This window comes from Thunnus maccoyii, chromosome 10 (genome assembly GCF_910596095.1).
Source record: "Thunnus maccoyii chromosome 10, fThuMac1.1, whole genome shotgun sequence".
NCBI classification, from domain to species: Eukaryota; Metazoa; Chordata; class Actinopteri; order Scombriformes; family Scombridae; genus Thunnus; species Thunnus maccoyii.
This window is the reverse complement of record NC_056542.1, coordinates 8,893,628-8,919,684: the sequence shown is the minus strand read 5'-3', so window position 1 is coordinate 8,919,684 and position 26,057 is coordinate 8,893,628. Positions and strand designations below refer to the sequence as shown.

The 26,057-nt window shown below is 38.6% G+C and overlaps 3 protein-coding genes and 1 long non-coding RNA gene across 13 annotated transcripts in view; 2 read left to right on the top strand and 2 right to left on the bottom strand.

Annotated features, from left to right (window-relative positions):
- The window catches only part of fli1rs (Fli-1 proto-oncogene, ETS transcription factor-related sequence), a 35,733-nt gene extending 31,404 nt beyond the window's left edge, over window positions 1-4,329 (top strand). For 4 of the 6 annotated variants that reach the window (XM_042424706.1, XM_042424710.1, XM_042424708.1 and 1 more), the window contains 5 exons: window positions 1,027-1,095; window positions 1,256-1,318; window positions 2,362-2,409; window positions 2,654-2,740; window positions 3,228-4,329. In XM_042424706.1, the coding sequence (XP_042280640.1) occupies window positions 1,027-1,095; window positions 1,256-1,318; window positions 2,362-2,409; window positions 2,654-2,740; window positions 3,228-3,751 (791 nt within the window). In that variant the 3' untranslated portion in view covers window positions 3,752-4,329. The remainder of the gene's footprint in view (window positions 1-1,026; window positions 1,096-1,255; window positions 1,319-2,361; window positions 2,410-2,653; window positions 2,741-3,227) is intronic. The other 2 variants (XM_042424707.1, XM_042424711.1) reach the window with 1 other exon arrangement.
- Window positions 4,330-4,587: 258 nt separating this feature from the next.
- On the bottom strand, window positions 4,588-11,494 carry LOC121905187 (zona pellucida sperm-binding protein 3-like). 2 transcript variants are annotated; one of them, XM_042423237.1, is made up of 8 exons: window positions 10,854-11,494; window positions 8,124-8,239; window positions 7,929-8,032; window positions 6,800-6,974; window positions 6,565-6,670; window positions 6,291-6,376; window positions 6,111-6,184; window positions 4,588-4,996 (listed from the first exon to the last, which is right to left on the bottom strand). In XM_042423237.1, the coding sequence occupies exons 1-8, from the start codon at window positions 11,334-11,336 to the stop codon at window positions 4,608-4,610; spliced, it is 1,533 nt and encodes a 510-aa protein (XP_042279171.1). In that variant the 5' UTR covers window positions 11,337-11,494; the 3' UTR covers window positions 4,588-4,607. The 2 variants fall into 2 exon arrangements, with proteins under 2 accessions (XP_042279171.1, XP_042279170.1); XM_042423236.1 differs by having other exon boundaries at window positions 6,291-6,379; window positions 10,854-11,493.
- LOC121905189 lies at window positions 11,011-21,870 on the top strand. Its single transcript, XR_006098373.1, has 4 exons — window positions 11,011-11,098; window positions 15,438-15,572; window positions 19,965-20,103; window positions 21,823-21,870. It is a non-coding gene; the product is annotated as an uncharacterized LOC121905189 (long non-coding RNA).
- Window positions 13,795-26,000, bottom strand: ccdc105 (coiled-coil domain containing 105). Of its 4 annotated transcripts, XM_042423238.1 has the most exons (10): window positions 25,491-25,998; window positions 24,557-24,844; window positions 24,313-24,417; window positions 23,526-23,676; window positions 21,817-21,983; window positions 21,604-21,699; window positions 21,397-21,510; window positions 18,850-20,194; window positions 18,541-18,677; window positions 15,580-15,709 (listed from the first exon to the last, which is right to left on the bottom strand). In XM_042423238.1, exons 1-8 carry the CDS (start codon window positions 25,782-25,784, stop codon window positions 19,997-19,999), a joined length of 1,413 nt encoding a protein of 470 aa, XP_042279172.1. In that variant the 5' UTR covers window positions 25,785-25,998; the 3' UTR covers window positions 15,580-15,709; window positions 18,541-18,677; window positions 18,850-19,996. The 4 variants fall into 4 exon arrangements, with proteins under 4 accessions (XP_042279175.1, XP_042279172.1, XP_042279173.1 ...); XM_042423240.1 differs by lacking the exons at window positions 15,580-15,709; window positions 18,541-18,677 and adding an exon at window positions 20,466-20,571 and having other exon boundaries at window positions 20,105-20,194; window positions 25,491-26,000; XM_042423239.1 differs by lacking the exons at window positions 15,580-15,709; window positions 18,541-18,677 and having other exon boundaries at window positions 20,102-20,571; window positions 25,491-26,000.
- Window positions 26,001-26,057: the final 57 nt, after the last annotated feature.

Here is a 26,057-nt window from a genome sequence, read left to right as displayed (position 1 = left end):
TTTTCAGGGGCTTTAAAGTCACAAGTAGACAGCAGTTCTTTTTGCTTCTACACTTTCAAATATTTCCAGTGATGGTGTTAGCAGTTGCAAATGCAAAGTGTGTTTCTTCCAGAAGGCAGTGAGATTTTAATATAGATATAGTTTTTTTTGTCATATTCAAATATTATTAGAGCTGCAATGATTAGTCAATTGACAGAAAATCATTGTGACCTCTAAGAAGTTATAGTGGGCATTTTCACTATTTGACATTTTATAAATAATTGAGGAGATAATCCACAGATTTATTAATAATGAAATAATTGTTAGTTGCAGCCAATAAAGTTACCTCTTTATCATAATCATCATTTAAGCAGATCTGATTACATCCTTTAGAAATACTTTTGTAATGACACAGAACAAACTTTTCATTTCATTATGACTTATTCGGCAAATACATGACAAAAAATGCATTTTTCTTAAAGCAAAATTTTCTTTCAGTATTTCATGTCTACTTGCTCTCATGTCCTATTTGTCATATTGTCGAGGTCTGTCTCATTGCTTCTGGGTGTGAATCAAAGCTCAGAATTCATAGTCACAATCTTAGCTGTGAGGAAAACTACTTGAACGATTTAGGGTTTTAAAAATAATGTGTTGAGTTTCAGAATGATGGTACATAGTTTCAAGAGTCAAAAACGTTCCTTGGCACAACACTGAGCTCAGTTGACAAAACCTTAATGAGTCCAAAACTCAACAGCCAGTTTCAGACAGGAAACAGCTGCAACAGTGTAGGAAATGGGGGGTATGGGTCCCACTCCTGGGACACAACTCACAATCTTGTGGCGACAGGGGTGGCTTGAACAAAAGAACGCTCACCCAAGAAACTGTGGGTCATCTTCAGACCTCCCATGCCTGTTGTCCAACTCTTATCGTCTTGGTCTTCATTTACTGACTTCCTTCCCACTATAGTTTAACTGTCCACTTCAAAGCCTTTTTATGCCACATGCTTGTCAAAGTCTAGTCTCATTCCTTGTTTTTGTGTGTGTGCAGAGAGTGGTTTTGATGAGATCAGCCGCAGAAACAGCTGGCCTGCAAACACCATGACTGCAGTGCCAAAAGGTATGACAACAGAAACACAGAATGATATAAAACTAATGATCATGATTATTTTTTAATGCATGAACAACTTCTGGTTTTGCATATAAATTGACTGATCAAAACTAGGCCACAGCCGAGCAACAAACAAAATCACATTAGTCATTTTCTTTCTCATTTGTAGGGGCCACCATGGAGCACCAACACAGCACAAGAGTTACAGAGCCTGCTCCAAGACTTGTCCAAGGTGTGAAAACCATTTATACCAAATATTATCATATTCACACCCATGAACCTTTAAGACCGTTCATCATTACAAACTCACATTGTGCTGGCAAGAACTGCTCAAACTCAACTCATTTTAAATTGAGATCTCAACTTTTCAATTCCAGTTGAGGTCTCAATGTTTCCAAAGACAGAGATAGTAAACAAGACTAAAGGCCACTTTACACTGAGCAATACTGGGCTGTCTGAGATTAAAGTTGACAATCATGAGAGAAATGCGCTAAAATCAAAAACGTGTCCTAGAGCACACTGTGAGACACATCCACTGATGACTGATTTGGAGCTTTGGCGACCAAAGACAGCCTGAAGCAAAATTCTGACAGTATCAGAAATTTAAGACCAAATTCCAACAATGTGATTGCTGCTACAACCTACGTCTACAACAAACCAATCAGAATACAACATGAAATGACACAGAATAACCTGACTGGCGCGACATGCTGCATTTTTAAAACATCAGAGCAGCACAGATGGATGACGTGCTTCTGGTATAATGGTATAATGTTATCATGTATATAGCCTTAGTTTAGCATGTAAGCATGCTAACAATTGTTTAGCATAAAGTAAAGCTAAGGCTTATGGTATTAATTATGTATGGTACAATTAATATTGTTTTGCAGGCATTTAGCCATAAATACACACAATAACTAAGTGAAATTTTGACCCGATGATGGAGTAACCAAAGTTATTATTATACATTTTAAAGGGAACATGAATGTATGTACCAAATTTCATAGTAGTCTATCCAATAGTTGTTGAAACATCTCACTCAAAACCACAAATGTGTGGCTCTAGAGGAAAAGTTGGGGAATCACCAAAGTAAGTAGGATTCATCCTCGGGAACCATGAATGCCTGGTGCACACTGAAATATCTGTGGACAACAACCTGTACAACTTTGTCCATTTTGTGGCCATTTTTCATATAGCTAGCAAACATATGTAGGAAAGTAAAAGTAAGTAACATCTAAAAGAAAGAATGTGTAAAAAATGTTTTTTTCTTTACAGACCCGTATCAGACATTAGGGCCCCTAAGCAGTCGACTAGCCAATCCAGGTAAGAATCTAAACCACCACAAGATAAACAAATGAGGATGACACAAATGAGGCCTTTACACTGTCTGCTTTGGCAACATGAGAGAAAAGCAAGCAAGGGCTGGCACACAGGCACTTACTTTCCAAAATGAAGTAAACGTCAAGCAACACCTGTTGTGTCAGCATAATTGCATCACGCTTATGCAGAGACGAAATCTGGCTTCCCTCTCACCAAAATGACTGTTTGCCCTGCTGTTTCCTCACAGAAGGACAAGCCCTCAGCTCATCCAAGAACCGAACAGGCAAACAAAGTCCATACAAGCTCCCTGACCCCAGCGCTCACAGGCCTGTGGGTAGGTTTCTGCCCCGATGTCTGTCACTTCCTCCAAGCCACACAGTGAAAAGGTCACATTTGGTGGAATAATAGGCTCTGAGATTTTAGATATGTGTCCTGTTACTGCTAGGAAAGACACCCATCCACAACAAAACTCCTTCAGTAGTCCTATACTTTGTTAAAAGAAAAATTGAGGAGCTGTCCAAGGTCCTGGAATAACCTGAAGCATCAAGGAGTTAAAATGTTTTTGTTTTCATTTATTCAAAATTCTAATGCTAACTTTGAAAGCTAATTGATGCTAATGGCTCAATATTTACACACAGATTACATTCTCCAAAATGTTCCAATAGTACAAGTGAAAGAATAAAGATCAAACGTATGAGATCACATTGTTGAACAAAGGCTTAGATGCAAACATTTCACAGACATACTCATGTCTTGCTTTATGTGAACAACCATTCACGTCAGTACACATTCCCTTAATTCTAACTTTTCTCTTCTCCCAGGTTCAGGGCAGATCCAGCTGTGGCAGTTCCTGCTGGAGCTGCTGTCCGACAGCAACAATGCCGGGATCATCACCTGGGAGGGCACCAACGGCGAGTTCAAGATGACTGACCCAGACGAGGTGGCGAAGCGCTGGGGCGAGCGCAAGAGCAAGCCCAACATGAACTATGACAAGCTGAGCCGTGCTCTGCGCTACTACTACGACAAGAACATCATGACTAAGGTGCACGGCAAGCGCTACGCCTACAAATTTGACTTCCAAGGCATCTCGCAGGCACACCAGAATCACGCAGCTGAAGGAGGGATTGTTAAGTACCAGACTGAGATGTCGTATGTCCAGCCCTACCACAGCCACCAACCCAAAATGAACTTCATGGGTGGCCATCCTCCACCTATGCCCGTCTCCCCCGGCAACTTTTTCGGTCCTCCGTCGACATATTGGAACTCACCCAACAGCCCCATCTATCCTGGGTCAGCCATGACCAGACATCCCACCACCCACTCCCACCTGAGCTCATACTACTGAGGACGATGCATTTCACACCTGAGTGGTGAAACGCAGGAGAGGAACCCAAATGTGCAACAATACACATGCACAGTCCATCCAGGATGCACCTGAGCTGAACCCTGTCTGAAATGAAGGTGATATGACGCTATGGTCTGTTTTCATAAGGGCATTATAATGCTGTCTTTGTCGTATTCCTTCTTAAAGATGGACACAAGAAAATGTGAGGGTAAATCAACTCTGTGATGAATGGAAAGGATTGATATAGTACCCTTCTAAGATTTTGTATGAATATACTGATGACTCACTATTTACAGTGTTTCAGTTGTTATGGAACCAAGTTTTTTTTCCCTTTTGTAAGTATGTTGTGTGATAGTAACTTGTTGTAAAGACAGAAGTCATAGCCATAACTGTATGAGTAGCATAACGGTTTTGTAACTTTCCACTTCATAGGCCGAAACTGCAGTTATCATGTTCAATGACCTGACATTTGTAAAGGAAATTGTACAGAATGTTTGTCATGTAGCAATAACACATTTACTCATGATGTAAAGTTAATAAATGATGCTTGTACCTAAAAATGGACTCCTGTGACCATGATCATTTACAGATTCTGAATTTAAACTTGCTTTTGGAGCGTTTTGTTCAGATTGATATGTTTTTCTCAGCGGTTATGTTGCAACTTGCAAATGACAAATAAAGGCAATCCAGTTGCACAGTTTGTACAAACAGCAGCTTTTTCAAATTGATGTGTAACACTACAAAAAAATATCCTCAAAAAAAACTTACATACACCGCTAAATTATTTTTTTGAGCTTGTTTGGAGTCGTATAATGAAACCAACTGGGCTGAACTCATCACTGTTCAAACGTCAGCTTTATTTGTCAAAATCAAAGATATCTTCAAATGTTCTGCGAGGTTCTGTGACCTCCTCATCATCCTCCTCTTCCTTCTCCTCCTCCTCCACAACAGCAGAGCCTTTCACCCGCCTCTCCTCACCTTCCACCTCGACCCACTTCACTCCTCCACCTCCGAATGGCCACTCCAACTCCCTCACGGAATCCTCCACCTTACCCAACATTGTCGCCGCTGTTGCTTCAGGGTGTGAAGTCGTCATCTGTTCGGTCACCCGTCTGGTTGTTTTCAGCAGTGTTGTTTTTGTTGTTGTTGTTATTGTTGTGGTGGAGACCGTCTTCCTCTTTGGGGTTGTGGTGGGTTTCACTTTAGGCTCTATTGTCCATGGTCGGCTGCTGATTATTTTGGTTACTGGAAAATGTAGAATTGTTTGTATTATTAAAATATAATTTGCTGCAAAATTACAAATATCCATTATAAAAAAGATTTTTTTTAAAAAGATTCTCTACAATTCTACTGTGTATAAAGTAAACTCATTGTGGATGAGTACTAAGAGTCATGAATCATCTTATCAGCTTATCAAATTGTGCATTATTGGAGGACAAATGGGACTTGATTAATAAGTCTTGACCTCAGGCTGAATGTTTTTCCAAAATGCATCAAGTAACTTGGAATTAAACCAGAAACCTAAGAAGTATCAATCCAATTTGTTAAATACAAAAATAATAAAAAACATATTTAATCTAACTGTGGATTCTGTAATGGAACATTTAAATTTAAGATGTGCTTATCACAACAGCAACAAGTTCTATTTATATAGCCCTTAGAAAAAGAAGTGCTTTACAAAACAAAAAACACTTAAAATAAATATACTGTGGTTCAAGTGACATGACAGCATAACGTGAAACAAAAAGACGACAAAAGGCAGCCACATACTGAGATAAAAAAGAGGAAAAATCTGTTCACCTTCAGAGGATAATGCTGGTGTTTTACTATATTTTTTGTATTGTCAACAAATCTAATGAAGACTAAAACTAAAAATGCCTTAAAACTTTAAAACAGGTCACAAGTGCACAGTTTTATCTTCAAAAAAGGCTAATTTGCTTAAACAGCTGCAGTTTTTAGCAAAAGTTACCCCAGCAGGAGTAAATGCTGCATTCATTGGGTACTATTTACAGCTGCTAATTAATAAATCTTTTGGTGAATGCACAAGTATTCCCGGCACCAGGACTGTCAATGTAGGATTGACTCAACATAAACTACAGCAGCCATGTGTTATAAAGGCACATGTCACCCAGTGCAACAGTGTGTGTTTTTGAATAGTTTTTGGACAACAATGTAGCTCTATGGCACAGAGGAATAAGATATATCAGACTATGGATACACAGATAAATTGTTTCATTCATTGTTGGTTTGTGTCTTTTCATGATTTGACAATGAGGAAAATATAGAATGTCAACAGCCTTATCCTCTAATGGAAATAAGATATGTTTTATTATGGAAACTGGGGGAAGCGTTGACTCACCAGTGGAGGCAGCAGAGCTACAACTGGAATCGCAGCAGACACACACCGACTCTGATCCATACAACTCAACCCATCTGTGGAAAAATAAAGTGATGAAGAGCTAATCCCTCTCAATATCAGCGTGTCAAGAATTGCTTATTTGACACATTTTTGCTCCTAAATTTTCAATTAAAAACTAACCTTCCTGCTTTTGTGTCGTAGTTGCAGGACTTGGCTGTAGGAGTGGGGACAGAACTGCCAGCAGACATGGTGCAGTGCATGTAGAGCTGCTACAGAAGATAAAGGTTTTTTCCCATCAGTTAAATGCCTCATGGTCTTATCACTGTATTCAAAACAGAAACCAGATAATGTGCAGCCAAGAAATCAGCTGACATCTGACAACAGAGGCCGGAGAAAAACAATGTCTATAAAACAAAAATACATGATAAAAATGAGCTATAATGAGCTAAAGCACCTGGCCTGTCATTCCCTTGAACAAGAAAGCATCCACAGAGAATCTCACAGCATTGTTTTTGTATGGGATGAATCTGGAATGACTTTCCTTGCTTTCAACCATACACCTTTATCAGAATGAAACAAGACAAAGACCAAAACAAATGCCATGTTAAATATGAGTTTCTTTAAAATAGAAACAGAGAGAGAAACAATCTCATGACCTTCACTTGTGAGAGAGTGAGGTGTTCTTTTACCCAAAGTTTTTCACAATTGGAAACTGTGGCGTGGAGGTGTGGGACTTCTTGGGAGTCGCATAACATGAGTGCACGTACAGTCTTTCGTTTTGGGACATGGATGGAGCCTCAGCCTCAAAGTACATGGGCTTTCCAAGCACGTACTGATCTGATGGAGAAAGCCTTTCCCACTGAGCTGAGAAAACAGAGAGAGGCAGTCTGGCAACAAGAACAGCAGCTGCAGGACTTGTCGTCATTTACCTACAGTCAAAGAAATATGGGTTTCTCACGTTCAAATACATGGTCACTCAGTCATTTTAGAAAGATGAGTTTGGTGAAACTCAAAGGTTAAGACACATAATACTGACCAGAATTTCTAAATTTGTACATATTTTAGTTTTGACCCTTTAATTGTTTTCTAGACTGAAAGAAAGATTTTTTTTTTCCAAATCAAAAGCATAATATTGTCATAGAACACAAAGTTTTATGATTATAAACTGTTGTCAGAATGATAAATCTAATGTTCTCCTATTGTGTATTTGTTTAAATTATATAATAGTATAGTTTTTCAGACCTTTTTTGAATGTTTTCAATGACAACAGGGTCACTAATTGGGTAAATCTAGGGTGATACTACTAAAGATTCAACAAAGACAAATTGAAGCAAGAAACAGTTGTGTCCAGATTGAAGTGTTCAGAAAAAAATACTCCTTTTCTAGTGTTTGAATACAAGTCTGCAATGGTTTGTAGAAAACCACAAGAGGATTGCCCAAAAAATGTTGATGAACAGTTAGACAAAAATTGTACTACATATTATATTTTTTATGTAATTATTCATCTTTAAAAATGTTTAGACTCAACCATTTGGAAGACAACAAAAACTGTGTTGTCACTTGAAAAAAACAAAACAAAAAAAACCCAACTTGCTTTATGTTGTTAGTGGCCAAAAGAATTAAGAAATGCAAAATAACAATGATAGTTTTTCCATGGCTTTTTCCTGAATGGGACCATTAAAGGCCACCAATCCTTTTACCAAAAAATTTAACTGCATCATTTCATAAATTCTTAAACTCTAAGAATTTCCAAGCACTTTGGGAACCATAGAAATCAATTAGAGGCTGATAATAAGGCAAGTTTTTCCCAGTTTTTACCATTTCGTGGAGTCAGAATGAATTTTACTCTGTTCTTCATTGGTTTGAAGATCTTGCGCATCCGCATCTTTGGTGTGTAGCCGATTTTGTAGGAATATTGATACCTGAGAAGTAGAATACATTGTCTAGATTAAAAAACAGTTGAAATAACTTGGTGCAGAGTGCTTTTTGGTGTGGATCTTGTACCAGTCTCACCTGTTATAATAGCATGCAACAGGCAGGGTGAAGGGCACAGCTCGCCTAATTGGTCCTTGGAGCCTCGGTAGGTTGTATTGTAATGTGTTTGAATAGGCCACCCGGTTATTAATTATCTGCAAAGAATCAATCAGCTAAATAATCAATCTTTCTTTAACAAGACTAGGAGTCTACAGCCATAGCGGCTCTGTGAGGCTGTACTGAGGAACAGTAGTGCTTTGAGCCAAGGCTGGATTACCAACCAGGAAAAGCAGGCAACTGCCCCGGGGCCCACGACCCCCAGGAGCTCCAGAAACCTCAGACATTTGCACCACTGAAGTAAATTATGAAATATGAGAGGTCATATTAATCCTTCATCTTGTGGTCCTGGTCTTAAAGAGGAACTATGTGTCAAAACCTACTTTTAAGACATTAATTGATTAAGTTTATATTGTGCTCATGTTGTGTTTTATCAAATTGCACATAGAAAACCTAGAGTAAGGTAGTATTATTCCATCATCAGGAGCACTGAAAGGCTGCAACAAACAGTTATTTTCTTTAATAATCGTTTGTTCGATGTATAAAATGTCAGAAAACAATGAAAAATGTGCGTCATTATTCCCTGAACCCCAAAATAATATTAAGATCACTGACCAACAGTCAAAACCTAAAGATGTAGTGTTGACTATCATTGTAGCAAATATTCACATTTGAGATGTTGGTACCAGTGAAGTTTTGGCATTTTTACTTAAAAAAATTAAATGATGAATTAATTATTAAAATTGTTTCAAAGTAATGTTCTGTCAATCGATTAATGAACTAATCATTTCAGCTATTTCATTTCACCTAGCAGGAGTAGGTGCTTTGAGCTAAATGCTGATGTTTAGCAGGTATAGTTCCAGCCATGTTCACCATCTTAGTTTAATGTTAACATGTTAACTAGTTACCGTTTCCTGACCTCTGTGTAGTTGCCAGGTTACATTGTCATGACATCATAGGCATGTGCTTCGGTTAGCATGTTTACATCTACTAATTGGGGTCTAAACAAAGAAACACATTTTCACTTATTTTTCCATTGTATGTATACCAAAATATTTTGTAATGATGTGCAAAACTTTCTATCAAGGAAAACTGGTCAAATTGTCATTCTTTACGGTAGTGATATTGTCATTTATTTTGAAAACAACTCAATGGACAACAATGTTAGCTTTTTAATTCAACCATTTTTAATTTTTGGCAAATCCATATACATAAAATGAAATGGACCGATAGAAAGCTAAATTTTATACTGTTTTTAAATGATATTGAGCTCTATTACAACTCTAGTTAAGCTGTGAAATTAAAAAAAACAACAATTTCCCAAACAACTTTTAGAACCTATAAAATAATTGAGTAATATAACTTGATTATTAATCTGTACCCCTTTATTCATTTATTTTTCTTCCTCCTGCATATTATTTTGTTTTTATTGAATGTAAAAAGCTTCCTGCACAATCCTTTTACCATTTTTTTTAAAAATTACTATGTCATAATTGACATAGTGTCCCTGACACTTTGTTTTACTTTTTTGTTCTTTATATTTGTTTATATGTTACTGTTTTTTGAATTTGACTGTTTTCCATAAAGTTGGGGGAAAAATTAGTAAAGTACAGCTGATGCTGATGGGAATTGCGGGTCATAAAAATTATGCGAAATTTTGGAGTAAAATTTTGACCTCAAGATAAATAAGTTTTACAAAAGTTATTAGAAGCCTTGACAGAAACATTAATATATGTAGTAAATTTAATGCAAATCCATCTGATAGTTGAGACATTTCTCCCAAAACCACAAATGCCAACCTGATGGTGGCGCTAGAGGAAAAGTCAGGGGTCAGTAGGATTCACCCTGAGGGAACCATCAAATACTGTACTTGCGTACGATTTGGAAGTACTTGTACTTCTACTATTTGAGTATAGTATATAGAATTTCATTATTTCCATTGTCTGCTACTTTATAGTTGAACTGCATTACATTTCAGAACGAAATATTGTACTTTCTACTCCACTACATTTATTTTACAGCTTTAGTTACTTTTCAGATGAAGATTTGACACAATGGATAATATAACAGGCTTTTAAAATGCAACACATTATTAAAGATGAAACCAGTGGTTTCCAACCTTTTTGGCTTTTGACATCTTACTATAAGCAGTGTGTAGTCGGGCTCACATTTCAGATGTCTATGAGTTGTTAACAGCTCCACCAAATAGTGATTTTTCCCTCTAAACTTCTTATATCGTTTCATTTCAATAAATGTTCAAATGATCCAATATTTCACCAAAAATTAAAAATTAGAGAAAAAGCCCAAAAACTGAAAACAGATTTGTGTATCAGAACTTTGTTTTTTCTTCTTTCCTCTCCCATTAATCATCTCACAACCCCTCAGATTTATTTGGTGACCCTTTGGAGGTGCCCGACCCCTAGGTTGGGAACCAGTGGGCTAAACTAGCTAACTGTATATAAAGTAATTCAAACTAGCTCCACCTCCAGCAGCTACAACAGTAACATGCTGTTTACACACTGATACTTCAGTATTAATAATCTAGCCAGAGGGACCAAACCAATACTTTTACTGCAATACTTTATCTAGGCCTACATTTTGCTGCTAATACTTATGTACTTTTACTTAAGTAGGATTTTTCATGCATGACTTTTACTTGTAATGGAATATTTTTACATTGCTGTATTGGTACTGTTAAGTATTAAAGCTCACCGTTTGTTTGGTTCCACACAAACCAAAGTCATATTCAAAATAAATATAATCCGTTGTAGATTTACTGGCTTGGCATGTCCCCAGTTTGAGCTGAGAGTCTGGTTCACCGGTGCCCAAAATGCTCCTCGGCACCTGCACATGCATTTTGTTAATCTTGCACGAAGTCTTCACGGAAACACCCGAAGCGCTGGGTGGACTGGTGTTAGGCCGCACCGTCGGCAGCAGGACCTTCACGACGGGCACAGGTAAGCGCTCCTGCCCGGTGCCTCTGGTCGGAGAGAAATGCTCCTTCTCCACAAGCGGCAGCCTGGAGCCCACAAACACCGGGAGGTGCAGGTACGGCGGCGGCAGAGTCTGGCTTTCTCTCCGGGAAACCTTCCTCATCACCCAGGTTGTTTGATTGAAAGCCTCAAACCTCTGCAGAGTTCCCCCCTCAGTGGAGCATAACAGCGGCAAAAACACACACAGCGAAAGAAAAATCATGCCAGGAACTCTTGGTCAAATATCACACGTTTTAAACTGTAATTATAACAAAGGCTTGACTTAAAAAGGTATGAGTATGATAACGTGCTCTTGACTTTGGTTGGAGCCAATTTAGGAGCACCTGGTGTTGAAGAGGCAGGAGACTTAATGGCGCCACGCACAGGTTATTTAATGTACAACAACTTGATAGCATAAGTTGGCCTGCTTCTAAAGTTATTTTAATTTATAAAACAGCAGGTGGGTTGATAATGTTTTGCTGTTTAAAACCTTTTTTTCCCACCAATTTCATGTCAGGAAAATCAAAGGTGGAACCAATAACATCAGTTATGGCTCATTTCCATTAAAGTGTGTCGACTGCAGGACCCTGCCAGTGCAGACATTTAATGTAACGCAGCTATAATTCATTTTAGTGGTTACACCTGTGCTTTTCTTGCTATGGCAAGTCAAAATATCTGCTGTGAAAACGTTTTATTGCAGACAAATCAAAGAACATTAAATTATTAACTTTTGCCCAGATATAAAAAACAAACAAACATTACTTTAAAAAGTTTGTATATTACACATATTTCATTTATTTATTGTAGTTTATTTAAAGAAAAGTCCTGACAGGCTACATCATAGTTAGTTAGTTGTCTTTTGGCTTAAACATTAAAAAACAAACACACAAAATATAAAAGATCAAATAAAAACATACAATTCTGTGCAACACGTAGATAAAATTACTACACACTATGGTTAAGGCAAGTATGCAACATAATGAGACTCTCTGATGTGTCCCTGTAAGTAAACTCAGTCATTTGAGTTATGTTCAAATTTTACCCAGAGGAAGTAATACAAGTCTTTCCTTCATTATACCAGTTTCACTCGAGTGGGTGTTGTTCAGGTGGTGTGTGACATCTTCCAAGTTCAAGTTACAAACCTGTGTGGTGACAAGTAGGACTTTATCAATGTAATCAAATGATGAAGATGACTGGACAGTTAATTCAGTGTTTAGTTCACAATATTTCTTGTGTTTGCTTCCCTCCTTTGCTCGTACTTTTTTTTATCATCTCTTTGTGGTCAGTGCTGATATAATCTGTCACTTCCATCACTTGAAAGTGTGTTCATGATATAGGCTTTCGTCAACAGACATGTGGACTAACTCGTCTTGGACTTTAACACCAATGACTCGTGACTTCACTTGGACCTTAACCTTTTGACTTGATATCTTCCCTATGCCCACACATTGAAATCTATGCTTTAAAAAAAAGTGTGCAGTAAACCAACTCCTGACAATGACACCACAAATCAATCTGACAGAAACCGTGCTGCACAAGCAGGAAGCATATTTCTGCAGTTTTTTTCACACTTAAACTTTTTTTTTTAACTGGCAATAATGTGGTGAAGGGTGCATGTGACTTGTTTAGGACTAGAAACACAAACTTTAGGACTTGGACTTTGACTTGGGACTTTATAACCAGGTTTGAGGCTGACATGTGACTTGCAAAACAATAACTTTGTCCCACCTCTGCTGGTGTATCTGAATCCATAAGCCAACTGATCATCATGCATATAAAGCTGCTGCATCAATTAAAGAAAGGCCTGTTTTTTCTTACTGAAGCATGCAACTTTGATCACTTTATTCAAGTGAAATAGCATTTGATTTCACTTATGTAAAACCACTGAAAACAATTATTTGACTGAAACCTAAGTGATACTGTAATTCTGTTTGTCTACACTTAATTCTACCACTGCTACTCCTGTCTATTCTGAATATGTAAATTTTTTGGAGGATCTAAGGACAGAATGTAAATACAATACTGTGTGTACATATTTACATACAAACTGTAAGTCTCTGAGACAAACATCTGACTTTGGCTTGTATAAGTGAACTTGACTGATATGTGAGTAGAGGTAGTTTAATTTATCACAGTGTGTTAAAAAAGGTAACAGTTAACTTTATGTACTTAGCATTTATAAGCAGTATATAAAGCATTAATAAATGGTTTATAACACACGTTTAATAAATGGCTTAGTTGTATATATGTGTTTGTTAATGTATTTGTCAGCAACTATGACAGTTATGAATGACAATATAGTAAAATAGTTGCAATTATACAAAATATGTCTTCATATTTTTGAAGTTTTGAGCTGCAACAATTAGTCAATTAATTTATTAGTTGATCAACAAAAAATTGATCAGCCATTATTTTGATCATTGAATAATCGTTTTTGTAATTTTGTTGACATTTGCTGGATGCAGCTTCTCAGGATTTGAAGCTTTTCATTGTCATACATGGTAGTAAATTGAATTTCTTTGGATTTTGGACTGTTGATTGGACCAAACAAGACATCTGAAAATGTCACCATGGGATGTCAGAAATCATAACGGGCATTTTTCACAAGTTCCTGACATTTTATAGACTAAACAAATAATCTTTACGATAATCGGCACATTAATTGATAATGAAAACAATCGTTGCAGCCCGAAAGAAGTTATAATTCCTGACAAATACTGTACACTGATAAACATTTAAAATGTCCTCATGTCTGCTTACAACTATACACAACACACAAATAATAGTGTTATAAACCAGTTAGTAACTGTTTATATGCAGATTATAAATGCTAACTAGTGGGACTTATGTAAATTGTATAAGAATACTTATAGTATACTTATATAAGAATACTTATTGTGGGAACAGAAGCTAAAAATGCTATTCTCATCTCCCCGCACCATTCCAAAAACAGCTCAGTTTTCAGTGTTGTTAGCAGTTATCAGAGAAAAAATATTTTTCTAGTCAACACTCTTGTTAAACACAGTTACTTGAAGAGTACAATATGAGACCATAAGAGGCCAGGACGGGCAACCCCACTGCACATGTGTCAAACAAGTTATCTTCTAAACTACTACAATATTTTCCTGTTCACCAAACTGAGTATGACATAATTAGTGTGAGTAATGTGCTGGTCCAGTAGGGGGCAGCAGGTATTGCAGCTCTGTTGCACAGGTGTGTGTTGCAGCATTCATTGGTGAAGGTGAAGTTGAGTCCCATGGCGTACTTTTCACCAGTGATTCCACAGAGAGCTGGCAGGACGCAGCTCTTCTCATACAACACCACACGGAAGTCTCCTGAAAACCAGAGTTCATCATAAATGTCAGTTCAGGAAAGAGTCACACCTCTCCCTCTGTGCTCGGCACAGCCTTTCTCAGTTCTTTTTCTCAGTTTTGATTCATTTAAATGCAGCTCTGTGACTTGAGGCACCCTCACCTTTCTGGCCCACAGCTCTGGAGGACAGACAGAGCTGCCCGGGAGGACACCTCAGAGGGTATCTGATGCAGTCCAGAGGCGAGATGGCGGGGAACACACAAGTGTAACAGAAGAGGGGAACTGAGGGACAGACATGTTGGTTAAAATCACAAAATGGCTTTGAAGACTTCAGTTTTCAGAGGAGAAGGAGTAACAAGATGATTTTGATCAAAAACAGGATGAAAATGATGAAAACAGTACCAGATATCCATTGCTCTGAGTTTTGAAAATGACAAGTGTTAATATTTCATAACCAATAAACTCAAAAAATATTATTATCATTAGTTTTAGTGGTAAATTATTGGATGATTAATGTAAATTAATTAATAATTAAGTTGAAATGTATGTATTACAAAGCTGCAGTGTTGATACAAATGGTATGTTAGCACAAGCTGAAACAATAAATTGATTGAATGATTAGTTGAACTTCAGAAAATTAATTGGCAACTATTTTGATAATTGGTCATTTGATAGTTGGTCAGACAAAAACAAGACATAATCATCAGATTAACCAATTATAAAGATAATCATTAATTGCGGCCTAAATATGAACCATTGCTGGAAAAGCCAAAGTACATCTGTTGGTAGAAGCATACACATGTTTTGTACATTCATACACACAAGCCAGCCCATAAACACACACACAGTAAATGTTTTGTTCACTTACCCACAGCTGGAAGTAAACACAGGAAAAGCAGAGGACAAACCAGCTGCGACATCATCAGTGACTGTTTCTGTTTCACAAGGAGGAAATATTCTTACAGCCTGATTCGACGGCTCTTAACGTCGCCTCTTTCTTGTTGTTTTCTAGAACAAACCAGCTGTTTTCATGTTGAACAGAAGAAGGCTGTTGAAGTCTCTGTCTTCACAACTTTAAGTCAGTTTCTGAACAGCTTTATCCGGACTTCCTTGGTTCCTCAGCCTGCCCAGCTGCAGAGGTCTGAAGGTAAATCTCCTCTGGTTTCTGTTAATATTGTGTTAATTAACTCCAAGAATCTCCACAGCCCAATGCTTATGATTCAATTAGGCTGTTAGCTTCCCAGTGATAGCCATGATGGTCCAATGCTGCCTGGACTCACTGTCCTGCAGAGAATAGCCCCATTCAGATGTAAGAGAATAAATAGGGCTTTGTGAGGAAAGTACACTCTACTTTAAGTTAAAATCTGTATAGAATTTGTCAATTCATGTCAAGGAATCTTATTTTTTTGTTTTTACAGAATGACAAGACATGTGGCATGTACTGAGTTAAAGCAGGGAAGGTTTATTAAATCATGTCTTATTTCTTAATGAAAGACGTTGAGTTTGGTTGGAGGGCTGTCAAGTGACCTGCAGTCTCATGACTAGAAAACCGAACAGGAGTAGCAGCAGTTTTAACTATACAGAAAATGTTAAATTCACAGTTCTCTGAAGCTGCTTTGGTTCTCAAAAAAAGCTGTTGGTTTAAAGTCTGAAAATTAACTCTCATGCTTCAGTTTAATAAGTAAATAAATAGTTTTCAGTGATTAATCTAATATTGTTCACGAGATAAGATAATCATATTGGGCACTACTCATATCTCTATCCAGTCTTTTATTCTATTTCTGTTTTTTGACTGTATAAAAAGGCCCTTGTTCCTATCATGGTCATTGTAGTGACTATCCAAAAAACAAACTTGGTCACAATGTTGGTGGCTTAAAGAATGTTCTTCATGCATATCCACTTAAATTAACAATGTCAAAACTGCTCTGCTTTATGAAATATGGTATTATATGATAGCATAGTTATGCTCTCACATAACTTTTCATTAACGTCTTGGTTGCACTGTGCAAGCAACAGCTGTTCCACTTTCTTAGTGGAAATCCTACTGACAGTGACAGCAGGGCAGCCACTCTTCCCTTTGTCACTTCCACTCCCTCTAAGTGGACTGTTCTCAACCCACCCAAATAGGGTTCTGATAGCATAGGGTCCATCAACATGGCTGTTGACAATTTTCCAAGGTTCTAAAAGCTTTGGGGCATTTGTTCCAATCAACAAATCCACCTCTGCATCAAGCTTGTGAACTTTAATCCTTTCTGAGATCCTTTTTGGTGACAATGTTGTCTCTAGTAACTGGCATGGTTTGCTGAGTATAAACCTCAGTGAAGTCCAGAAACATGTCGTCATAAAACACAGACACTTCCAGTCCAGTCAGAACATGAGTCTTTACAGTATTTGCTTGTCCCATAGTTAGCAGGAAAATGTGTGCTTTAGTGCTTTCGAAGTTTAGCTGTCTCATCAGGTGTTCTGTACAAAAGGTGGCTGAACTTTCTGGATCCAAGAAAGTATAGGGTGTTAAGTTTTATTCCTATTCTTAGCTTTTATTAGCACTGGCACAATTGAGAGAACACATTCTTGCTTACCAGCCCCAGTATAAGCACAGCTCTGCTGAGGGACAACAGCATTGCTTGTTGACTGTCTTTCAGATGCTTTGAGCTTAGCTGTAATATGAAGTACTGTGGGATGTTTTGAGTTGCGTACATTACATGTTAGATGACCTTTGCAACTCTTGCTGACATGATCGGGTTTTAGCCAAAGCATAAACCACTCTGCCTTAAAAGATTAAATCTCTCATGAGGAGTCATGCTCTTAAGCTGTACACAATTCTCTATTGAGTGATGACCTTTGAATATGCAACATGACACAGTCTCGCCTTTTGATAAAGCAGAAGTATGGCAGATCTGCGACTCTGTAGATTTTATACCTGCTGAGGTATTGAAAGCTGTCACAGTTGCAAGATTTTTGTTTTTGGTCAAAGATTTTAAGAGAGTTTTTCCTTTAGAGGTAGCAGTCTGCATGTCCTGTATGTTTCTAAAAATAGGGCCAGAGAGAATCTTGACTTGTTGCTCAAGAAAATTGACCACATCAGTGAACAAAACCCTACATCCGCATCTCTTTTGCAAGTCACAAGCAGCTGTTCTCTGTATTTCTCTCAACTTTCCCATAATATTATAGCACCCTCTCAATAACAGTAAAAATGACTGACTTTATTGTTGGCCAACTTAAGGCCTTTTCCATATAAGCTGCTCCAATCTTCATTTAATTGCCAAAGTGTTCCTTCAGTAAATGTTTGACTCTTTCATAACCTTCATTGCCTGGTATATGATAGCAGCTTCTGACCAATTCTCTTGGCTGCACCATGGTGTACTGCTCTAAGTAGTACAATCAGTCTTGGATATTAGCAATTTTGCTTTCAATCCCCTGTTCAAATGCTATGATAAAAGATCCATACTGTACAGGGTCATCCTCAAATATTAGTATTACTCTTGGTGGAAGAGATGCTGAGTGCTGTTGTTGAATTAATTGAGCAGTAATTTCTGTTTGTCACTGAATAATCTGAGCCCCATTTTCATTTGAGGTCTGAACTGTACAAACATGGCTTGTCCTTTGATCCTCTTGTGAATTAATGAAGTTTGCATTGCCTTTCATTGATTTTTGAGAGGACTGTACTTGCTGCATTGGAGTGAAGTTGTCCGTTAGTTGTGTTTGTGCGTGTTTAACTTCACTTAGCGCTTAGGTTTAACTTCCAATTCTTTTGTAGATTTTCAACCAGAAGCATAACACCTTTTGCAATTTTCTCTCTTTTTGCAACACTGTCAACAGGAGTAACATCTTCAGCATCAGTGTTTTCATCCATTCCCAAAACTGTCAATTGTGTGACATCAGCAGAGTAATCTCATTCAATCAGATAGCGGATAAGTCCTCCACTTTCCATTCCATACACATAATCCAGCCTGGCAACAATGATATCCAGCACCACAATCCAAAGCACCAATGCAGTCCAATTTCCTTATAAATCAGTAATCATTCAAATAGGCGCATATTTCACACAGTTTAGTTCCACTTCAGACAACAGGTAGCGATAAAACAGACTGGATTATCTGCTGTGTCTTGCTTACCTTGCCTTTTCTTATTTGCAGCATTGATTAGTGAAGAGAGGAGTTGATTGTTGTTCCTTTTGACCCGTGCAATGCCAATCCAACCAGCAGCCTCCTTCCAATAGTGTTGTTCATATCTCCGTACAGGACAGTTCTTACTTGTGTAGTGACCATCCAAAAAACAAACTTAATTAGTCACTTAACGTAGGTGGCTTAAGGAACATTCTTCACATGTATCCACTTAAAATAAACAATGTCAAAAACTGTTCTTCTTTGGGTGATGTTCCCATTTATTGCAACAGTTGAATATTTAGAAAAACACCACTTTACCACTCATGAAGTCTTGTTTGATGCTGGGTTTGAGACAAAGCTGGATTACAGTAAAAACCATGTGCTCCCCACCACCTTCAGCTCATGCTTCATGTTCATTTAAAACACCTGTTGATGTGCTGCCTATCAACACATGAACAGAACATATACTACACCCTTGTGGTCAGAGTGAGCTATATACAGACTTTTAATATTTAAATGGCTCCTGCAGTCATCCTTTTATTGCAATAAAGATAATCTGATTAGACCATAATTAATTAGTAATGGCAAATAAGTTTCAGTATTTCTTTTAATATTTAATATAAAATAGTTGGCTGGGGTTTGCTGCATCAGGAAAATTGAAATTTTGTCAGTCACATACAAGTACAGGCCACTAAAATTGATTTTGTATTATTTTACTGCATTTGTTTGAGCTTTCTTGATGCATCTGAGACAAATCCTTAGAATTTGCTGGAAGTGTAAAACATAAGAGTCTTACACATTTTATAACTGATAACAATTAGTTTTAACTAATTGTTATAATATTACTGCCAAAAGGTCCTGCAGGAACTAACACTATGTGGCCAAGCGTATGTGGATACCTGAACATTACATCCACATGACTGTTGAAAGTGTGATTCCAAAACCGTGGGCATTAACAGCCTCCACCCTTCTGGGAAGACTTTTTTGGAACCTGGTTGCAGGAATTTGCTCCCATTCAGCCAAAAGAGCATCAGTGAGATAAGTGAGAAGATCTGACTCTCACTGGGCTTTATAATTCATCCCAAAGGTGTTGGATGGGGTTGAAGTCAGGTCTCTGTGCAACCCAGCAGTTATTCCACACCAAACTGGGAAAGTTTCTTTAAACTCCTTTATGAGCCTGGCTTTGTGCATGGGAACACTGTCATGTTGAAACTGTAAAGGGCCGCCTTCAAACTGTTGCAAGTTGAGATTTAGGAGCCTAGACCAAACCATGAAAAAAGTCTTTGTCCACATACTTATGGCCATTTACTGCAGTTTTTATCACATTCTACTAATCTTGAACCAGAAGTTTTTGCACAGGGCTGCTCTCTACTTCTCACCACACATTAGATTAAACTAACTCCATCATTTCTCCACTTGCATGCTGTCTGCAGCTCTACTGAACACAAGACAAGGGCAGTTGGCTTCAGTACGCCCCCTGCTGCAGGAAAGTGGGCATGGCTCGCCTGTCCACCTGCTGACGCCTCATACGGACAACGGCTGCGTCTACCTGAGTTGCTGCTCTCTTGCCATGTAGGTCATCCAGCAGATGCAGACAGGCACGCTGTAGCCTCAACAGCTCACCTTCAGAGGACATGAGACATCGTCTCAGCACTGCACTGCCCTGTGAAACACACAGGAAACACATTTAGCCTGGTTTCTAAGAGACACTTACCAGGTGTCAAACCACTGCATGCTTTTAACATATGGTGTGAACATCTAGCAGCAAGTATGCATGCACAAGCGCAGTGTGCTTTCCTAGTTTTTATTCTCACATATTAGGTTAAAATCCTCTATCTTTTATAAGAACCTTTTTGTTTTTGTAAGCTATTCAGTGTAATCTAACCTGCGTTCTTCTGACTAAGACTAAAGATAGAGTGGAAGGATGAACTCACTGCACTCCTGTTTTGTCTGTTGTAGTCCCCTGTATTCAGGTCGGTGTATGCTTTTTTGGGGCCTCCCCTCCATCTGTAGCACCTCCTCCACCATAATCTGTTAGACCTAGTTTTGGTTTGGTTTAGATTCATCATAGATAAGGTTTTTCAGAGCACATTTATAGCTGCCTATAAATTTATTATTCATGATGACTCAGATCACGATGAGTTTTCCATGTAACTACCTATGTGTGATGATGTTTTTGAAACCTTTGAGTTATATTGAATTATGATGGCCACGCATACTCTCAGTTTTATGTTGTCACTTGATGTATGTATGGTTTATCATGTTTTATGTATGTTTTATGTACTTAAGTCTGTGTGCCTAAGTCTCTGGGTGTTCTATGTTTTACCTGGCTAAAAGAAAAATTCCCCCCCTGTGACAATAAAGTTGAAAGGAAAAAAATTAACTTTTCAAAATTTGATGGTACTTTCTAGTATGGAATTATTTATAAGGGGTTTATAATTTGTAACTAATGGCTTTATTAATGGGTAATGAATAATTTATTAATGCTTTATTGATTAGTAATAGGCCAATTGGGAGAACAATGTTTGGTTGTAAAAAATCTATTTGGGTTGTAAATATTCATTAGTTGTTAATAAGTAGATGATTATCTGAATGCACGGCAGCTTTTTCCCAGAGTCTAAGTGGTCAAACTGTCAACTAGAGAGGATGTCCTGATGATGATGATGATGATTAAAGAGCTAGATAGTTTGTAACCAAAGTCCTTATTAATGATTACTGATCTATAAAGAACTAATAAATGGTTTAATAGCCATTGATAACGCCTTTAGTTACAACTCCTAACCCCTTTTATGAAGTGTGTTCTATTAGAATCATTTAAATGTGCATTTATATTAACATTTGTTTATTTAATCATGTTGGAAGCACCTGTATGAGCTGAGCAGCCTCAGGTAACTGTGTCCCCGGGTGTCTGTGGTAAACTCGCACCAGAGGCCTGTTCAGTTTTTCTCTGGACAGTATGTCACCGCTGTACTCAGGACCCTATAAACATCACAGTGACAAGGGGGGAAAATGTCACCTTGTGCACATGAATCTCAAACAAACTCACTGATCCTTTTCCACATGCACACCAACCTGCGCTCTGTCATGGCTGTGGCGAATACAGTTGATTTCCCTCTGCTTGCGAAACTTGGCCTGCCTGGTGGCTGCAGACGTCAAAGTCAAGTTTTGCTACAAAAGATAGGATCAAGTGGAAATGACGATTTACTCTAATAACAAAATGATGTTCCTGATGTATTTCTGTAGTGCAATCAAAGATGTTTAACACCTTGTTTTGTTTGTGTCTACCTGCAGACTGATTGTCTCAGCAATTTTCTTCACCAGGCCGTCATTGACAGTATGATGAGCATCTTTCTGCCTGGTGATAGCGCTGGTTAGCATCTGTCTGATGTTTTCCCTTAGTTGCTGCGACTGGTTGACCATCAAAGTGGACGACTCCAAAACTTGTTTACATTCTGCACAAGGACAAACCAGTAAAAGGATAATTTATTTAATTTAAAGGAGACATATTATGCACATTCCCAGGCCTATATTTATAATCTTGGGCTCTGCTGGAATATCTTTGCATGATTTACAGTACAAAAAACTCCTTATTTATGTTATACTGGCCCTTTATGCAGCCCCTCAGTTCAGCCTCTGTCTGAAACAGTTTTTTGTCTGCTTTAGCTCCTGTCTCTTTAAAGCCCCCTCCCAGTGAGCCCACTCTGTTCTGATTGGCCAGCTTCCCATCAGCAGATTTCCGGCAGCTTGGGAGGCTACATAAACAACCTTTAAGTTGAAATGGAAACTTCTTAAATACATCTGTAAATGGTTGAGCCCAAATCCAATCAGGAATATGCAATTGGACAACATGAACAACCAAAGCAACAATGCCTGTGGAACGGAGAGCCCTTTGTGGGCATGCACAAACAATCTGATGTCATCATGGGGAGAAAGTAGAGGTAACATTGTAAAGAAACGTACATAAGAGGCTGAAGCCCTGGCTTTTGCCTTTCAGGAAGCATTTTTACATACATTCACCTCAAGTTTTAGAGGTGCATGCGCAGTAGCGTTCGCCTTACACGGAACTACTCTCCTGAGAATGAAAATCTCTGTTATTACTGTTTGGAGCTGTTTCTAAACAAACTAACGTGACTAAAATCTTAGTGGCAAAGGAACATGTCACCCAGTACAACGCTGTGACTCACTGGCGTGTTTTTAATAGTTCTTTGGACAACAATGGAGGTCTACACAGAAGCACAGAGGAATAAGGTATATCAGGCTTTGTATACACGCACAATACTTGTAAGTAGGATCAATTCATTGTTGGTTTGGCTCTGCACATTAGATTTGTTAGAAAATTGCAAGCCTTATCTTTCAAGTTTGCAAGAGATGTGAGATCTGATCTTGTTGCGGGTACAAGCAGGTACATTGTAAGGGGTAAAGTAGGTGTGTTGGTAAGAGTGTGTGTTGGTATATTCTATGTTGGATAGTAATACTGTGATAATAATGCACATGTTTGCACTCTGTGGTTGCTCCACTCTTTCTGAAATTTAATGAAGATGGAGAGATACTAATGCACATATCAAAAGGACATTTTCATTTCATAAACAACCAACAACTTTAAATGAATGTATTCATTAAGGTGTACAGTTTTTAATATTAGTCTACATGGCCACAATATTTTATACAATATGTCCCCCAGTGTGTTGGTGCAATGCACATTACCACACCATGTACATAGCTGTAAAATTTCTACAGTCCTATACTGTGCAAATATAGAAATCCTCATTCTGGTTCCACTATTTCACACTTTAAACGTTGATATTGTGTATTGTACTTTTTGCTATTTTGATAACATAGAATGCAGCTCTTCCAATTTTCTGCTATATGATTTGTCTTATGTTTTGTAATTTTATTTTGTGTCCTTGTGTTGTGTTTTTTTCCTGTTGTCCTGTTGCAACACCTTGATCCATCTGCAGGGATTGATACAGTCTTACCGTCTGTCCTCAGTGTACCTGGTGTAAAGGGGCTGACGGGGTCTGTTTTGGTGAAGGTCTGAGCAGTGGTGCCGTGTCCTCCAACAGAGCCACTGTGAGGCAGCAGCTCCAAGACACGAGCCCTCTCACTGGCACAGTTTAGCAGCTGTCTGCTGCTCTGACCCAGAGCCTGGAAGTGACGGAGGAGGAACTTAGAAAGATTTATGTGTACTGATGCTGATGAGATGACTGTCTGATAAGGTCCTTGTTCAACTGTGAAATGCCTGTGAGAAACTTATAGACATGCTGATTTTCAAGTTCAAGTTGCTGGGTTGATCCATTTCACATTTCTCTACAATTTAAACCGCTTCAAGAAGTGTTTGGCTATCTAGAATATTGATTTCAAGTTTCCCAGTTCATAAGTAATGTTTTCACTGTTCAACTTTTGTCTTTTATATTGTTTGTTTTGAACTTTCTACAGTAGCTTAATCCGTTGTTGTGTTAATATCATCATAAAATGCATTAGAAGTAAGATTTTACTTCGCATTGATATACTGTATTTTCAGATCTCCTCTCAAAACTTGAAACTGTGGCAACTGTTTTACTGTCTGTTGCAGACAGTTGCCAAAATATTCAAAATGGCAAGCAGTTGTTGCTTTTACCTGGAGTCTCTGGCTGTTATTTTATAGATAAATAAAAACACTCTTGCCATGGAGGGACAAGTGGAATAAGAGAGGGAAAGAAAGAAAGAGAGGTGGGGGGTGGAAGGTGCTTTAAAGGAAAATGAGTCAACCAAAGAAGACAGAACAGTAACATTGTAAATCACCTGTAACTGGGTCAGTGTGTTTTTCAGTGCTCCCTCCAGATCCTGTTTCAACTCAGCTAGCTCTTTTCTCTCACAGGCCAGCAAGTAATCAGCACCATCTCTCTCCTGCAACAGAGCAAATCTGTCAGTGAATGCATGTCATTAAGTTCGCAGCACAGGACAAAAAATGTGCATGACTAAACTGAGCATTATCTGTCTTTAAAGATGTGTTGCATTTTTTTCTAATGAGTGGCTATAAGCTCACCGTCTCTGCAGTGGAAGGCCTCCTTGTCCTTCCTTCAGAGCTCCTCCTGTTCACCGTCAGATCAGCCCTGAGGCTACGCAGCATCCTCTCCAGGTGACCCCTCTCCCTCTCCAGCTTGATGCCCTCCTGGCTCACCCTGCCGGCCTGTCTGCGCAGCTGGCCCTCCACCTCCCGCACCCTGCGCATGTACTCGCCAGCCATGGCAACACTGGCCCCCGCACACTGCTCACGCAAGCTGGAAGGTGGGAACGGGGCCACAAGGGTCCTCTGGGTGCCATTAAGAGAGAGCTTCAGAGGAAGTTAGATTGTAATTCACAAAAGTCTGAGTTAGTAATGTGAAGTTTAGGCTTTAGCACTGTAAATTCTCAGCACTTGGAATAATTTAAACAAGCTTCTGTCAAATGAAAAAGTCATACATTTCTTATAGCCTAATTTATAAGAGCTTTGGCTGGGGTGTTCAATGATATATAGGCTATTTTTTCTCAAATCATAGTTTCATTATTATTATTATTTAAGTATTTCAGTACCTCTTTTGTTGTATAAGATGTATGAGAAAGTGAAACTGTGGTTTCAGAGGAGATAAAACACAAAGTAAACCCCTGTTTTTAAATGTTGTATTAAAATGTATTTTTGTTGACTATGTTAGTTGATGGATGGATAGGTTATGCTTTTTTCTGTAGGTTAATGTTTTGGCACACAGATGTCAGCTGGTGAACATGATGACACTCCGCATCTTTTTTTTTTTTTTATCATTGTGAAGAATTATCTGCAGAGGTTTACTTCTAAGAGCAACGTTTTCTTAAGAGAGTACAACTTTATCTCACTGACCAAATAATATTATCAGTAACTGCTACCTCTCTTCAGATAAAAAACTGTTGCATGTATGCACGCATAGGCCTGTCTGGAGGCGTGTGTGTGTGTGTGCGTGTCTCACCATCGCTCCTGTAGTTTGGGGCCTCGACATCTTTTTTTTGCAGATATTGTCACGACTCCCTTCACATTCCTCCTCTGTGATCTTATCTTCGGTTGTTTCCGCCGTGTCATCTGTGCGCTTCGGGGTGAAACCAGCAGCGGTGTTGCAGCTCCGGGGACGGCTGCAGCTCCCCGACCGCCCGGCCCGAGTCTGCCGTACCAGGCGCTCCGCACGCCGGATGGAGCGGATAGTCCCATCGCGCCAAGACTCCGGTCCGATGGTGACAGAGCCGAGCGGAACCGACTGGACCTGCATTCCTTCACATGCAGTTCCTTCCTAAAAAACACAACTTTTACTTTTTACTACTTACTCTGTTGAGTTCCTCCGAGGAGAAATGGCTGTAACATCTAATGTGAAAACTTTGTGTGAGGTGTTGAGGTGTCAGCTCCATAGCAACAGTTCCTGAAGTAACAAGAAACTCTCAACAGTTTGGTGATTGGACACCGAGCACAAGACAGGGGGCACTGTCCCTCAACACTGGCTTTTACTGCCGTAGTTTCAGGTCATGTTTCATCTCAACAAACATGC

Coding starts and splice junctions, on each gene's coding strand:
- LOC121905187 (XM_042423236.1), bottom strand. CDS start 11,336: ATGATTTTTCTTTCGCTGTGTGTGTTTTTGCCGCTGTTATGCTCCACT. Junction 8,240..10,853: donor TGTGTGGAACCAAACAAACG/GTGAGCTTTAAT, acceptor GATTCTTTGCAG/ATAATTAATAACCGGGTGGC. Junction 6,671..6,799: donor CCAATTGTGAAAAACTTTGG/GTAAAAGAACAC, acceptor ATTCTGATAAAG/GTGTATGGTTGAAAGCAAGG.
- ccdc105 (XM_042423238.1), bottom strand. CDS start 25,784: ATGCAGGTCCAGTCGGTTCCGCTCGGCTCTGTCACCATCGGACCGGAG. Junction 23,677..24,312: donor ACACACTGACCCAGTTACAG/GTGATTTACAAT, acceptor CGTCACTTCCAG/GCTCTGGGTCAGAGCAGCAG. Junction 21,984..23,525: donor CGTCAGCCCCTTTACACCAG/GTACACTGAGGA, acceptor GTCCTTGTGCAG/AATGTAAACAAGTTTTGGAG.